Source organism: Nyctereutes procyonoides, unplaced genomic scaffold (genome assembly GCF_905146905.1).
Source record: "Nyctereutes procyonoides isolate TBG_1078 unplaced genomic scaffold, NYPRO_anot_genome, whole genome shotgun sequence".
NCBI classification, from domain to species: Eukaryota; Metazoa; Chordata; class Mammalia; order Carnivora; family Canidae; genus Nyctereutes; species Nyctereutes procyonoides.
In genome coordinates, this window is record NW_026575043.1 from 662,768 (window position 1) to 677,592 (window position 14,825).

At 46.2% G+C, this 14,825-nt stretch overlaps 1 protein-coding gene across 8 annotated transcripts; it reads left to right on the forward strand.

The window, feature by feature from the left end:
• The first annotated feature begins 1,118 nt into the window (after positions 1–1,118).
• ZSCAN31 (zinc finger and SCAN domain containing 31) lies at positions 1,119–12,556 on the forward strand. 8 transcript variants are annotated; one of them, XM_055323002.1, is made up of 5 exons: positions 1,119–1,186; positions 2,197–2,315; positions 9,313–9,784; positions 10,792–10,942; positions 11,417–12,556. In XM_055323002.1, exons 3-5 carry the CDS (start codon positions 9,404–9,406, stop codon positions 12,214–12,216), a joined length of 1,332 nt encoding a protein of 443 aa, XP_055178977.1. In that variant the 5' UTR covers positions 1,119–1,186; positions 2,197–2,315; positions 9,313–9,403; the 3' UTR covers positions 12,217–12,556. The 8 variants fall into 8 exon arrangements, with proteins under 8 accessions (XP_055178977.1, XP_055178979.1, XP_055178971.1 ...); XM_055322996.1 differs by having other exon boundaries at positions 1,126–1,186; positions 1,895–2,315; XM_055323001.1 differs by lacking the exon at positions 1,119–1,186 and adding an exon at positions 1,895–2,100.
• Positions 12,557–14,825: the final 2,269 nt, after the last annotated feature.

The window sequence follows — 14,825 nt, forward strand, 5'->3', positions numbered from 1 at the left end:
GGACCTTGTATTCATTATTATTTCCAGTACCTAGAGAAAACCCTTAGCACAGAGAATGCATTCAGCTGGAGTTTGTGGGAAAATAAATGAATAGGTCAGTTCAACTTAACGCATATTATCTGTCCCCTTCTCCCACTTCTGCTTTGCTTCAGGATTTGGAAGTAGTCCCCTAACTGGTCCCCCTGCCTGTCATCTCAGGCTCTTCCCATCCTCCCACTGCGGCCTCTGCAATGTGTCCAAGTGCAAATGCTCTCATAACTGAACTCCTGTGAGGGTCGGGAAGGAGTCCCATCCCACTCCCTCTAGCTTCATGGATGCCCCAGTGCTGTGTTCTGGCTGCAACAGAGCCTCCCACACTCCCACGTTGTGCCATCTGCAATCCTGGCATGCCCCCTGTTCCTCCCCCACGCGCTCCTCCCCTGGTCCTCCTCCGATGCCCCCCCCCCCGCTCCTCCTCGGTCCTCTGATGCTCCCTGTGCTCCTCCCCATCCTTCTCCGATGCTCCCTGCACGCTCCTCCCTGGTCCTTGCCCCTCCATCCTCCCCACGGTCCTCCCTCGGTCCTCCCCCGATGCTCCCCAGGCTCCTCCCTGGGCCTCCGATGCTTCTCGAGCTCCTCCCCTTATTCCCCCACCCCCGCCCCCGCTCTTCGGGTTACCCCGAGAGGTCCGCTAGCTCTCCTCGGCCACCAGTTAGGCTTAGTACTGGTACCTGTGTCCTAATTGCACAGCGGTAACTACAGCCTAATCGACTTATAAACCTTTATTTCATTTCACGTTCACATCCGCTTTATGAAGTTACTTGTTCACCTGCCCACGTCTCCTCGACTCCGAGAATCCAGAGACAATCACAACAAAGTGCCCCGTACTGTCACCCCTACAACCTCTACAACCTCTCCTCTAGTGCTGCCAACACCAAGGAAGCCCCGGGGGGCAAGCACTAGAATTAGAGGAACTGCTGCATTCCCGAGGCCGCCTGACCCCGAGGGCTGGTCGTCCCGCAGCGGAGCCGGAGCTGGGCGGGGAGGTGGCCACCGAGACGCAGGGACCTCTGAGGTCCTAGAGAGGACAGGAAAGCTCCCGGAAGGCGACTGGGCTCAGGCTGCTGACGCACTTCCGGCCTTCGTGGCCGCTCAGCTGTTGGGGGTCTGCCGCTCGCGGCGGCCCTTAAGTTTCCCTGGTCCGAAGGTGGGTCTCGGCCCTGGGCCCCTTACTCCGGGAAATGGAAGGTCCGCGCCTTGGCGTAGGGGCCCGGGACGCCTTCTGAAGTCGGGGCCGAGTGGGAGTCCCGTGGGAGGGACCCCCCACTGGGGGTGTCTGAGAGCGGCCATGCGCGGGGGCGGTTGGCCTTTGAACAGTATCAGCTGCTCTTCCTGTCCCTGACTTCTGCTCTTTGCATGGCTCACTCCTTTTCTCTCTTAAGGGCTCCACTTAGATGTTTATCTCACCTCCCACCACCCTATCTTAATAGGCCTTCCATTTATTTGATAACTCGGTGTCACATTGGTTTTCCTTATAGTACTTATATCACCTAGTTCTTATTTCATTTGCTTAGCTCCTTACCCACTTTTGTCGTTGTTAATGTTACTCTTGGTTTGTCTTTCCTCTTGGAACGTAAGCTCCAGCAGAACAGAGATTCTGTGTTTTTCACAGTTGTATCTCTAGCGCCTCACAAAGTGGCCTGGAATGTTGTAGGTGCTTGGGAAACAATTGTTGAGTAAAATGAGTGAATAAATGGCAATAACATCTATCTAGAACACAAACAGGAATCAGGATATCAGAAGAAATCAAATAGGAAACCTTGGTGTAATATAAACAGCCCCAAATTTATGCAGTATATTTAAAAAATACTAGAGTCTTAAACAGTTGCCAAAATTCAGTTTCTTGTGGTTGTAGGACTGAAGTTCCTGGTAGAACTGAGGTCCCCCCTGCTTGCTGGCTGCCAGCAGGAGACTGACCTCAGCTTCTAGAGGTTGCCGGCATTTCTTTACACTGGTTTCCCTCCACTGACAAGCCAGGAAATGAGCCTCAAATCCTCCTCAGAGCTTCGTTTGACATCTTCTGCTACCAGCCAGGGACTACTCTACTTTTAAAGAGCTCATGTAGGTCGTTTAGCCCTACCCAGAGATCAGCTGGTGTCTCCCCATCCATAAGATCAACTAATTAGTAGCCTTAATTATGTTGCTGGGTGAATTTAGGAGACCCCAGGCCCTGAGGCTTTGACCTAGCCCATCCGAAAGGTTCTTGGTTTTGTCACATGAAGAATTCAAGGACAGACACAGCACAGTAATGATACATCCTCAAGATGTGAGCGCAGGTGAGTTCCAGTGAGTGAGCAGGTGAGTGCCAATGCATTGCTGGCCACTGCTATTTATTTGGGTTTCTTTTATTGACAGTTGTCAATAAGGGAATGGAATATTCACTGTTTGGGGCAGGGATTTCTTGGAAGTAGGGTTTTGTGCTGCTTTGATTGGCTTCCTGTGGCTTTGTTTTGGAGTGCTGCCAGGACAAGTCTCTGACCTTCCCAACAGGGCCCTCCAGGCATCCTGTTAGAGACTTACTGCCTGCTCTAAAACTTTCATCTTAATTATACCTTTTGCCATATAAACCAACAATGAGAAGAGAAATACTAGAAGACAGAGATCATGAGTCCATCTTTGAATTCTGCCTACTACAATAATATATTCATTTTACAGTTGATGGACTTTGGGGTTGTTTTTAGTTTGGAACTATTATGAATAAAGCTGCTCTGAACATGTATTTAGCTTTTAGTGGAGTAAACTCTCATTTCTATAGGAACTGTATCCAGGAGTGGAATTACTCAGTCGTAGTGTACACCTGTGTGCCACCTGTTAAAGAATGACGGCACTGTCCCTCAGTATCTGAGATACAGAGCTGAAGACGTATGCTGACTGGGTGCAGAGGAGATTGCTGATCTTGTGAAGCATGCAGTTCAATATTGCTGGGGTTAGGTGGGCTGATACCATCTGTGGAAGCACGATTTCATGGAACAGACTATTGTCAATTAGTTGGCACTCCTCAGATGTATTTATTGGAGTGAGTTATTCTGAATTGGCTGATTTTCAAAAGCTATGGATTGTCATGAATTGATTGACTTGCAGAAACATGTTCTCTGAAGTGAATTGTTGAGTGATTGAATAAACCAGATCTGGGTGACTTGACACCATGGGTACAGACCAAGCAGTCTTTTCTTAGAAGGAGGGTACTTTTTTTTTTTTTTTCATTCTAAAGCTTTAGTAGGTAATTCTTTTTTTTTTTAAGTTTTTTTTTTAATTTTTATTTATTTATGATAGTCACACACAGAGAGAGAGAGAGAGAGGCAGAGACACAGGCAGAGGGAGAAGCAGGCTCCATGCACCCGGAGCCCGATGTGGGATTCGATCCTGGGTCTCCAGGATCGCACTCTGGGCCAAAGGCAGGCGCTAAACCGCTGCGCCACCCAGGGATCCCTTTAGTAGGTAATTCTAAAGAATTTTCCAATGTGTTTGCATATACTGAACTATCAGCATTCATATTTAAGCATTCCATTTGTTCCATATGCTTGCGATTTACCTTTAAATTATGAGAGGTGTATTTACTTTAAGAGTTTTTTACATTAAGTGCATCATTCTTCAGTATTTCTATTCTCCTGACAAGGGCCTTAACACACTGTAACATTTTACTGAGCTGCACATCCACCACATCTTGTCATTATACATTAGATTTTAATTTCATATCCTTCTCCTTTTGTGTCATAAAACATTCTTATGTAAAAAAAAATGTGACAAAGTCTATCCTTTGAAAAATTGCACATCTTCCCTGCCCCAATTACTCTTTTTCCATCCCCAAAGACCAGGGAATTCAAATGTATTCTTTTTTTTATATACAACTAATAGCATGTTAATCATACTCCTTCTTCACCTAGCTCTTTTCACTTAACTGTGTTTTGGCAGTATTTTGGCAGTCCTTTCGTATCTGTACATAAAGAACTTTCTCAGTTTTATTTATTTATTTATTTATTTATTTATTTATTTATTTATTTATTTATTTATTATTTTCTCAGTTTTAAGACTGCATCATAATCCAATACACTGATGACTATAATCTGTCTAAGCAGCCCTGTACTGGCCACCATTCATGTTGTTCCCAGTCTTTTCTGTCACAAAGCAGCGCTTCAGTAAGCAACCTTGAACATGGAGCATTTTATATATGACTGAATAGAGACTTTTTACCATAATCATTTCAACTTCTTGTCATATTTTGTTGGTTCTTAGGGTTCTGTTATTTCTTCTATTTTACACCTTCTCTCTGAGTTCACTTTTGTTTGCTAAACTGCATCCTTGACTTTTAGGAGGGGGTCTCTGGGTAGCATATGACTTTATTTTGCTCCCACTGTTTACTTCTCTTTGGCTGGGGGCAGATTCTGTGTTGACAGTACTTTTTCCCACCCCAATTGCATTCAGGACTCCATCCAGTTCTCCTGAGTGGTTTGCTGTGCCCTTAGGGGGTATCTGGCTCTGTTTCTCAGGCAGCTTTTAAGGCTGTCTCTTGTTCTCAGTAGGCTGTGGCTTCACTGTATTCTGTCTCCATGTGTACTCCTGATCCGAGAAGTCATGCCTTCATTTCTGGAAAATTTTGTTTTATTCTCAGTGATTTATTTCTCAGCCATTCACCACATTCTTCTCTCTTGAGCCTCCTATATTAAAGTCATATTCTCTCAACATAGGCCCTTTCATATTAATTGCTCTGTAATTTTCATCTCTTGCTGCATTCAGAGTGAAGTCTAGTGTTGTCAAATACTAAACAGTTAAAAAATCACTGTTTTTTCTTCAAATGTATTCTTTCTGTTATCTTCTAATGTATTTTCAGTGTTAAAGGTTTTTTGTTTTTGTTTTAAAAGTTTCTAATTCTTTTTTATATCTACCTGATAACTACATTTTACCTGTTTTGGTTTCACTGTATTTCTCAAAATCACTTTTTTTAAAAAATTTATTTATGATAGTCACACAGAGAGAGAGAGAGGCAGAGACACAGGCAGAGGGAGAAGCAGGCTCCATGCACTGGGAGCCCGACGTGGGATTCGATCCCGGGTCTCCAGGATCGTGCCCTGGGCCAAAGGCAGGCGCCAAACTGCTGCGCCACCCAGGAATCCCCTCAAAATCTCTTTAAAAATTTCTTGGACTATAGAATAAATTTCATTCCAAGAGAATTACTATTTTATTTTTTTTTTAATTTTTTTTATTTATTTATGATAGTCACAGAGGGGGGTGGGGCAGAGACACAGGCAGAGGGAGAAGCAGGCTCCATGCACCGGGAGACTGACATGGGATTCGATCCCGGGTCTCCAGGATCGCGCCCTGGGCCAAAGGCAGGCGCCAAACCACTGCGCCACCCAGGGATCCCGAGAATTACTATTTTAACTGTTGATTGTTTTTCTTAGGGTTAGAGTTTTACATGTTTTGGAATTTCTTTTGAGTGGAGAACTGATGTAGATTTCTCTCACTTAGATGTAGTGCTATCTGCTGAGCATGGTAGGTTACATCTAAGACCCTTCTTGGGTCTTACATCTAGTGCTTTCGTGTTGCTGTCCCCAGCAATTATTAGGGTGTGCAGACCTAGTATGGGGCCATCAGCTTCTGGGCTTCATTACTGCAAATGAGGCTGGTCCTGTCCGTTGGCCCCTGGGCCTGTAACTTCTGATAAAGCTGTAGGCTGAGTCAGCATCAGAAAGTTAGCCTGAATGCCTATAGTCTGACACACACCACTCTGAGTCTTTAATCCCTGGGAGTTGAATTCTAGGCTGTCCCTGGCTGATTTTTATCTTGTGTTTGTGGCTGGCCATTTCTTTTTCTTTCTTTTTATATATCATCTTTTAATATTTGGAGCCAGTTGGTAATTAAGCATAACTGGCTATGCTGTGTTACTCTGGAAATCTGAATCCAGTCTTTGATTTGTTCCTTTTGAGCTGCCATTGGGATGTTCAGGGTTATAAGCTTCGCGGGATCTAGAGGTGGGCTTCAGCACACATTTGGAAGGTCACCACTGGTCATAGTTTGTCCTGACCTTTATTGAATATTTCTTCCAGGTTTTTCAACTATCTACTAAATATTGGCCTATGAATTCAGTGTTTTATTTTATTCGAACTAAAAAAGAGGATATTCAATTCATTAATACTGCTTTGCTAATAATACCAGGTAATTTTTATTTAGCAGTTGCTATGGGCCAGGTAAGCTTTGTGCTAAGCTTTTTGTATGCATTACCTTATATAATTATCAGAATAGTCTTAAAAGTGGAGTGCTTTGGTCACTCCCACTTTTGAGAGGCCACATGATTTGAATGTTACTCACTTCGCAGCACTGTTTCTCTAAAGACGATTTTAAAGAACTCATTCCATTTGGTTCATCAGATGTGTATTAGGTACTTGCTTCCTCCTCGGAAATGAGACAATGCCAAATTGTGCATAATTGAATCCGGGCATGTAAGTGAATAAATCAGGTAAATAAAACATTGACAAGTCATCCATAATTTTGTGGCAAATCTAGACTTGTAAATCTTTTAGGCATTTTGTCATAAGAGGTGTTTGGGATCTGTAGCAGGTTGGGATGTAGTTGGGAGTGTAGACAGATGGGAGGGCTGTTTGGGAACTCTGGATAATGCATACAGATCCTGGGTGTGGCAGAGACTTGGGGAGAATAGAAAGAGGCTGTTTCTGTTTCCCCGTCCTTCTTCCTTTCCATTTCCTTGCTATAGCTTGATGAAATGAAAAGGGAGAATTGATTTACTCATCCAGAAAACATCCATAGAGCACTTGCAGTGGGCTAGCACTGTATTAGGCATACAGGTAAAGACAGGGTTCACGGTGGCACAAGACCAGGAGGTAAATCCTAAGCCCAGGCATTGTGGGGAGAGCAACACAGAAAATTGAGAGGCTGCCCCACCCAAGGCCTTGGGTATGTGAGGAATCTGCTTGTTCTGCTCCATGGTTTCTCAGTAGCATTCAGGTGCAACCCCATAATCACAGACCAGTTTTTGCCTGTAAATCTAATCCCATGGGAAACCACATTTTTAATAATAATGAAACCCAATGCCAAGTCACAGTTAGGGATTCTCAGACTTAGAGTCTTCCTGGACTGAAGACTCAAAAATCCTGACACCTAGATCCTGCAGTAAGGAGTAAAAACAGTGCAGTTGTTGGCCATGGACATTGGCAAAGGGTAAGCTCCACAATCTTTGTTAACTTCCCATATTCTCATCACAATTTTATGTAAATATTGCACTAATGTCTGTCCCACTGTAAATGCCGTGAAGACAAGGACCATGTGTTTTTCCTCTCACTGCTATGGCCTCGGCACCCCACACCACGCATCTGGTAGGCACATGGCATTTGCATGAATGGAATATAAATACATATTCCCACAATAAAGCATATCTGAAAAACTTCTAAATTGTCTCAGACATTAAGAATTCTGTTAACACAAGACTGAAGTAATCTATAAAACTCAAATTCTACCATGAAAGTAAACTGCCTTTGTAACCACCATTCCACCTCCCAACTTAAGTGCTACAGCCCTACAAATACTCTTACCATCTCCTTCCTGAATCATACTCTGTTTTTCTTTAAAATACAGATCTGACAACGAAATAAAGCTTTAATGCCCCTTGGTTTTCCATATACTAAACTCTAAACATCTTAGTCTAGAGTTCAAGGCTGCTTTCTACTGCAGTGTGTCTTTCCATCCTGACCTCTTCGCACACCTTCTACCCATTCTCTGTGGCCTGGCAGTCAGCCTCCAAGACCCCTGCACAGTGTGCCTGTAAATAGCTGAGGTCCTGTTGTTTGCTTGGCCTGTCATGTTGAACCCCCTCCCAGTGCCCTGTCCGTGCCTAACAAGTTCCTATTTGTTCTTTCAGACCTAATTCAAACCCACTTGCTCGTAAGCCACATTCTTTCAGTGCTCCATACCCAGTCAGAATTATTTTTTTTCTACTCTTTGCTTTCTAGTTATCTAGTTGAATCCTCTGTGATAGCACTCATCATTTGATTTTTTTTAAATTTTTATTTATTTATGATAGTCACAGAGAGAGAGAGAGAGAGAGAGAGAGAGAGGCAGAGACACAGGCAGAGGGAGAAGCAGGCTCCACGCACCGGGAGCCCGATGTGGGATTCGATCCCGGGTCTCCAGGATCGTGCCCTGGGCCAAAGGCAGGCGCCAAACCGCTGCGCCACCCAGGGATCCCTCATCATTTGATTTTATCACTAGTTTTACGTGTTCGGTTCTTTACCTGATGCTACTGTAATTTGTCTACCAGGCTTTCCAATTACTACTATTCGTTTGTTTTCTTGCAGTAAGAATTTCAAATAATACAAAAGTCAGAAGAAGGGATCCCTGGGTGGCGCAGCGGTTTGGCGCCTGCCTTTGGCCCAGGGCGCGATCCTGGAGACCCGGGATCAAGTCCCACGTCGGGCTCCTGGTGCATGGAGCCTGCTTCTCCCTCTGCCTGTGTCTCTGCCTCTCTGTGTGTGTGTGTGTGTGACTATCATAAATAAATAAAAATTAAAAAAAAAAAAGTCAGAAGAAGTACAGAGAGTATTCTGTGAAAAGTAAATTTCCCTTCTCTTGTTTGCACTTAACCTAGTTCCCTCCCTAGTAGCCAGCCCTGGGCATCAGGTTTTCTTTGCTATAATAATGTGGTGTACAAACAGATATGAAATTCTGGTGGCCTGTGGCAGTAAACATTTAATTAGTACATGAATCTGTGGGTTCACCTGATCCAGGCAGGGCTGGCTTGTGTACCTGCAGTGAGCTGTGGGTCCGCCAAGTAGTTCTGCAGACCTCATCCTGGCTTACGCACATGTCTGGGGGTTGGCTGGCTGTCAGCTGAACCAGGTGGGTCCATCTGTCCTGTTGGGATGGCGGGTCCGGTCCCACAGGCCTCTTTCATCTGGAAGCCAGCAGATCCTCCTTGCAGTTGTGGGGGGAAAGGGCAAGCCAGCTAGCTGAGTCACACAAGTACTTCCCAAGCCTTTGTCTGGGTGACATTTGCTGGTGTACCACTGGGCAAGTCTAGTCATATGTTTGAGGACAGAATCACAGTGGGAGGCCACTGCAATACGTGGCTATGGGGAAGAGTGAAGACTCGAGACAAGTGATGTATTCTGCCATATGCTTTTTTCCAGGTTCTAGACTATATTAGTAAAACCCTATATACGTTTTTATGAACATAAATGATAGCATGATATTCATTGTTCCTATACTTCACTTTTTCCCCCACTACTTTTTAATTTCCATGAATATATAATGTTTCATCATCAGGTGTATCCTCTTAAAAAGAATATCTCAGGAAATCTTAAATGAGGCTCCCCTTCATCCCAGGCTGGAGTGAACCTTCCAAATTAACCCCAGAATGGCTTCAACAGAGGGACAGGATGGACTTACTATTGTGAAGGTGGAGGAAGACCCTATCTGGGACCAGGAAACCTACCTTCGAGAGAACAGCTTTTCTAGCCAGGAGGTCTCCTGCCAACTTTTTAGGCACTTCTGTTACCAGGAGACCCCTGGGCCCCGAGAGGCCCTCACCCAGCTCCGGGAGCTGTGCCGACGCTGGCTGCGCCCGGAAACCCACAGCAAGGAGCAGATCCTGGAGCTGCTGGTGCTGGAGCAGTTCCTGATCATCCTGCCTGAGGAGCTCCAGGCCTGGGTGCGGGAGCAGCACCCCGAGAGTGGGGAGCAGGCCGTGGCTGTGGTTGAAGATCTGGAGAGGGAGCTTAGTGAGCCTGAGAACCAGGTGAGAGGAGGAATGTGGACTCTCGGACGCTGAGTTCTATGAAGGGTGAAGTTTGCTGACTCAGGCTGGCTGCAGCCAATTCTCAGCTGCTGTTGAACAAACTGCCCCAAGCCTTAGTGGCTTAAAAAACCCAAATATTATCTCATGGTTTCTGTAAGTCAGGATTTAGGACATTACTTAGGAGGATCTCTCCTGAGGTTGCAGTGGAAAAAAAAAAAATTATTATTATTTTTTTTTAACATGGATTCCCTTTTTACCAGTCTTACAAGGCTGGGGTGATCTCATCCACTCTCCCAAGGTAGAGAGGGAAACTGAGGATACACAGTGAGTCAGGACAACTCTTGTTAATCCCCATTACCCAGAACCCAGACACAATGAGGCAAGGAGTAGCTCTGGGGTGCAAAGCTTCTTTGTGATTGCCTGTCTCAGCCCTGTGCAGTGAGGAGCCTGCCCCAGGAGAGTATCTGAATGCTTGACTGGGGCTGGTGGATTCCCCTCCAGGATGGCTCCCTCCCATGGTTGCTAGGAGGGGCACCAGTTCCTCAGAACTTTGGCAGGAGGCTTAGTTCTTTGCTATGTGGATTTCTGCCTAGGCCTCATTGAGTATCCTCTGGCATCAGCCAGCTTCTAGAGAGACAGAGAAGGAGAATGAGGGTGCTTTCTATGACTTGGTCTCTGAAATTTGTAGCATCACTTCTGCCACGTATTTTATTCTGTGGAAATGAGTCACTAAGTACAGTGCACTCTCAAGGATGGGGAATTAGGCTCCACCTTTTAAAGGAAGGAGTATCCAAGAACTTAGGAAAAACACTGTAAACCAGCACAAACACACCAGGCCCCCTTGATCTCCCCATCTGCTTGTGCATGTGAAATCAACCTCTGGGCCTCTCCCTGTGCCATTCCTCGACAGAATGTTCCATATGCTTCCATTTGATGTCTTTCAGTGAGTATTAGCCTGGGTTCCTGTGTCCCTTCTCATGATCCCAAATATACTTACCTGCCTCCAGGCCCCAGATGATGAACATGGCCGTTCTGGAGCGCTCTCAGAGGATGTGGTGTGTTTGAAGGCCAAGCAGGAATCGATAGCCATCCAGCTTCAGTCTGTGGTGACTCAGTTCAAAGGTGAATCTTTAGATCCCCACAGATTTGGAGAACAAGGTAAGGATTTTGAGGGGTCCACTCGGTGTTTCTGGTGGCTCTGCAGAGAATAATAGTTAGGGCTGTGGATTCTGGGGTCAGTTTGCCTGGGTTAGAACTTTCTACTTCTCTGTAGCTCTGACAATAGGCCGGTCAGGTAAACTTCCCTGTCCTTCAGTTTATGTGACTGTAGGATGGATGTAATCACAGTCCCTTAATCTTAGAATTGTGTGGACATTTAGTAAGTTAATACAGGTAAAACAGGTAGATCAGTGCCTGCTTGCACACCTTTCTGGCCCCTCACCCTCCAGCCGTGTTAGCAGGGCTGCTCACCCTGCTCTGGTCTCAGTATCCTCATTGATCCCTGTTGTACTTCCCACCGCCCGTTTTGCATTCTGAGAACATGTGTGTTTTGATAGGGACTTCCTGTGCCCATCTTGGTGCTCTTTTATAAAGGGAGAAGGATGACATTATCTGGTGCATTTATTATCCCAGGTGGTGAAACTGTACCGGAAAGCCAGGAGTCAGGATTGAAGGAAGAAGTCTTGAAAGAAATGGAACATTTTGGAAATGGCAGACTCCAAAGAGATGCTCCTCTAGATTCTAAGTACGGAGAAATTTGTAAGCAGGAGAGCAGAGTAGAAGAGTGGAGGGGACAGGCCACTGGAGAGAGACGACACAGGTGCAGTGAGTGTGGGAAAGGCTTTACTCAGAGTTCGGTCCTCATTCAGCACCAGAGAACCCACACGGGGGAGAAGCCATATGAGTGTGAGGAGTGTGGGAAAGCCTTCAGCCAGAGATCAGGCCTGATGGAACACCAGCGGAGCCACACCGGAGAGAAGCCCTATCAGTGTAAGGAGTGCGGGAAGGCCTTCAGTGCCAGCAATGGTCTCATTAGACACAGGAGAATCCACACGGGGGAGAAGCCCTATGAGTGTGAGGCATGTGGGAAAGCCTTCCGCCTGAGCTCATACCTCGTTCAGCATCAGAGGATACACACTGGGGAGAAACGCTACCGGTGTCACGAGTGTGGGAAGGCCTTCAGTCAGAACGCAGGGCTTTTCCAGCACCTGCGCATCCACACAGGGGAGAAGCCCTATCCGTGTAGCCAGTGCGGGAAGCGCTTTAGCAGGCGAACACTCCTCATCAAGCACCTGAGAAGCCACACTGGGGAGAGGCCGTACGAGTGTGAGGAGTGTGGGAAGGCCTTCAGTCACCACTGCAACCTTATGAGGCATTTTAGAATCCATACTGTTGCCAAATTAGACTCATTCCACGAACTCCCAGACCCTTAAATCGGGCCATCTTGGATAGTAAGATTTTCAAGTGGCTTATTTTGTTTTTACCAAGTGTATTCTGCTCTGGAATGCATAGCTTTGTCTGCAGACTGGGTGCTGGTGTCTTCTGGGTGAATGGCTGTGGGCACAGGTTACCGGGCAGCGTCTTCCTTCTCTGTCCCTTGGTTCAATTCTGATCATTTCCCTAAAAAGAGACCAAAAGTTACCTGGAAATAAGTTGATATGGAGGGCTGTTCTTGAGTAACACTGAATACCAAGCAACTCAAAAAGACTAGCATCTGTGTATACTTTTTTTTTTTTTTAAGTTTTTATTCATGAGAGATGGGGCGGGGGGGGGGGGTGGGCAGAGACATAGGCAGAGGGAGAAGCAGGCACCGTGCAGGGAGTCTGATGTTGGACTCAATCCCGGGACTCAGTATCACACCCTGAGCCGAAGGCAGACGCTTAGCAGCTGAGCCACCCAGGCATCCCTTTGTGTATACTTTTTAAAGATGGGCAGACTAAAAAGATACTTAGATGTGAAGGTTCCCCCCACCCCCGTAAAAGTACATTTTAAACACACTGAAGGTTTTGGGAATAAGAATCCTTGCCATTCGCATAGGCAGTCGTCACCATAGTCTGAGGAAAGAGGTAGATGATCTCCTTGGTGCTTTCATCAGAACGAGCAGCGTGCTCACCAACTATGCTGCATGACACTTGAAGTCACGGCATTTAGGGGCCACATACCTTTGATACCTACATGCAGGTCGATACCATATTTAAAGTCTCCATTTTGTTATCAGTAATAAAGGGTGCTTGAAAGTGTACACACTATACTCTTCCTGTCAGCATCACTGCCCTGCCCCTGCCCTTTGGAGGTTAGTCGGGTGCCTTAGCAGACAGCATCACCGAAGCTTTGTAAAGAGGACCCACAGCGCTCAGGCCGCCTGCTCTTAGCTGGGGAGACCAGCATGCCCAGGCCACTTACTGTCAGAGTAACACACCAGCTCTGGCACCAGATGTCTGGGCTCCAATCCTGCCCATCTGGTTGGGAGCCTTGTGACCTTGGGTAACTTAGTTGAATGACCTGATGCTATGGTCTCCCCATCTGTAATAAGGGGTGATTAATGTGCCCTTCCAACAGGGCACACAGGATTAAATTAATGCAAACTTTAAAACACTTAAGACAGCTCTCAGAAAATGTGCATTAGGATTTATAAAAGAAATAATACTGTCTAATGAGTGCAGGTTGGAGTTGTAAGTATGTTGGAACTAAGGATATTAAATGCTTCTGCTGGTATTCTCATTATACTTTTCCCAAAGGTCAAAATCAGAAGCTGAACTTCCAAAGAGAGGAAATAAAAGTTCAGCTTAAAAGTATGCTATACTAAATCTTTGTCTTTGAAGTTTATAAAAAGCTAGGGATGTGTGTATATATATTTGGTTTTCCTTAGAGCTTGGGGACCATAGCAAAAGAAAAACTCTTTAAAATTCCTGGACTGGGGATCCCTGGGTGGCGCAGCGGTTTGGCGCCTGCCTTTGGCCCAGGGCGCGATTCTGGAGACCCCGGATCGAATCCCACGTCGGGCTCCCGGTGCATGGAGCCTGCTTCTCCCTCTGCCTCTGTCTCTGCCTCTCTTTCTCTCTCTCTGTGTGTGTGACTATCATAAAATAAATAAAAATTAAAAAAAAATAAATAAAATTCCTGGACTGTACTGTTTTATCTGTGAATAGAACAATTAGTTAAAATCTGATTATCTGGAACAATGCTTACCAATTTTTAGAGTATCTACAAATCACCTGGGATCTTCTTAAAATACAGACTAAAAAATTCAGACTGGAGGCTAGAATCAACATTTTCAGCAAGCTTCCCGCGCTGCTGCTGCTGCTGCTGCTGCTACTGCTGCTGCTGGTTCCCAGAGCACACTCAGTGCCGCCACCAGCCCTGAATACTGGTGTGGTCCTTCAGATACGCGAAGGGCGCCAAGCAGATCTGCTCTCCTTCCCATGCCTCTTTCCCCTGTAGCCTCCATGGACAGCAGTGTGTAACCCCTGAACTGGGCTCCCCGCAGGCAAATGCAGCCTGATCTTCACCCGGCGGTGTTTGCCTAGAGGAGGCCGCTCCTCATCTTTCCTCCATACACACCCTAAGAGAGAGGGCAGAGCAGCTGTCCAGTGCTTGTGAGCATGATGTAGACCTGCCGGTCCTCACCCTTGGCCCTCTCATGGGCTTTCTGGGCATTCAGGACACAAGAGCCAGGTCTCCACTGAGATGTCCTTACCTGTGGTGCTACCACATGCCACCCTGAACTTGTTTGGTCCCTCTGGGTCTCCTTCCCCAGTTCTCAGCCCCTTCCCTTCTCAGCTACTCACAACAGCAAAGGAAAGCTTACAGGGGAGAGCAGCCACAAGAGGCCAGGGGGTAAAGGAGAAAAGGAGAGGCCTCCCAATGGGTGTGTGGGGAGAGAGAGGAGAAAGGCCTGAAAGGGCAAGCCTGCTGCAAGGGAAAAATTGAAGGGGGAATTTGGGAATGTTTCGTTTATTTCAGATCCTGTTTCAATGACCTGGTCAAAATGGTGCCCAGTGGACTAGGGAGACACTGGGCCCTGGGGTCGCAACCCAGCCAT

Excerpts from the sequence above, each read along its gene's own strand:
- ZSCAN31 (XM_055323002.1), top strand. The coding sequence starts at position 9,404 with ATGGCTTCAACAGAGGGACAGGATGGACTTACTATTGTGAAGGTGGAG. Across the intron at positions 9,785-10,791 it reads TTAGTGAGCCTGAGAACCAG|GCCCCAGATGATGAACATGG; the intron begins GTGAGAGGAGGA and ends ACCTGCCTCCAG. Across the intron at positions 10,943-11,416 it reads CCACAGATTTGGAGAACAAG|GTGGTGAAACTGTACCGGAA; the intron begins GTAAGGATTTTG and ends TTATTATCCCAG.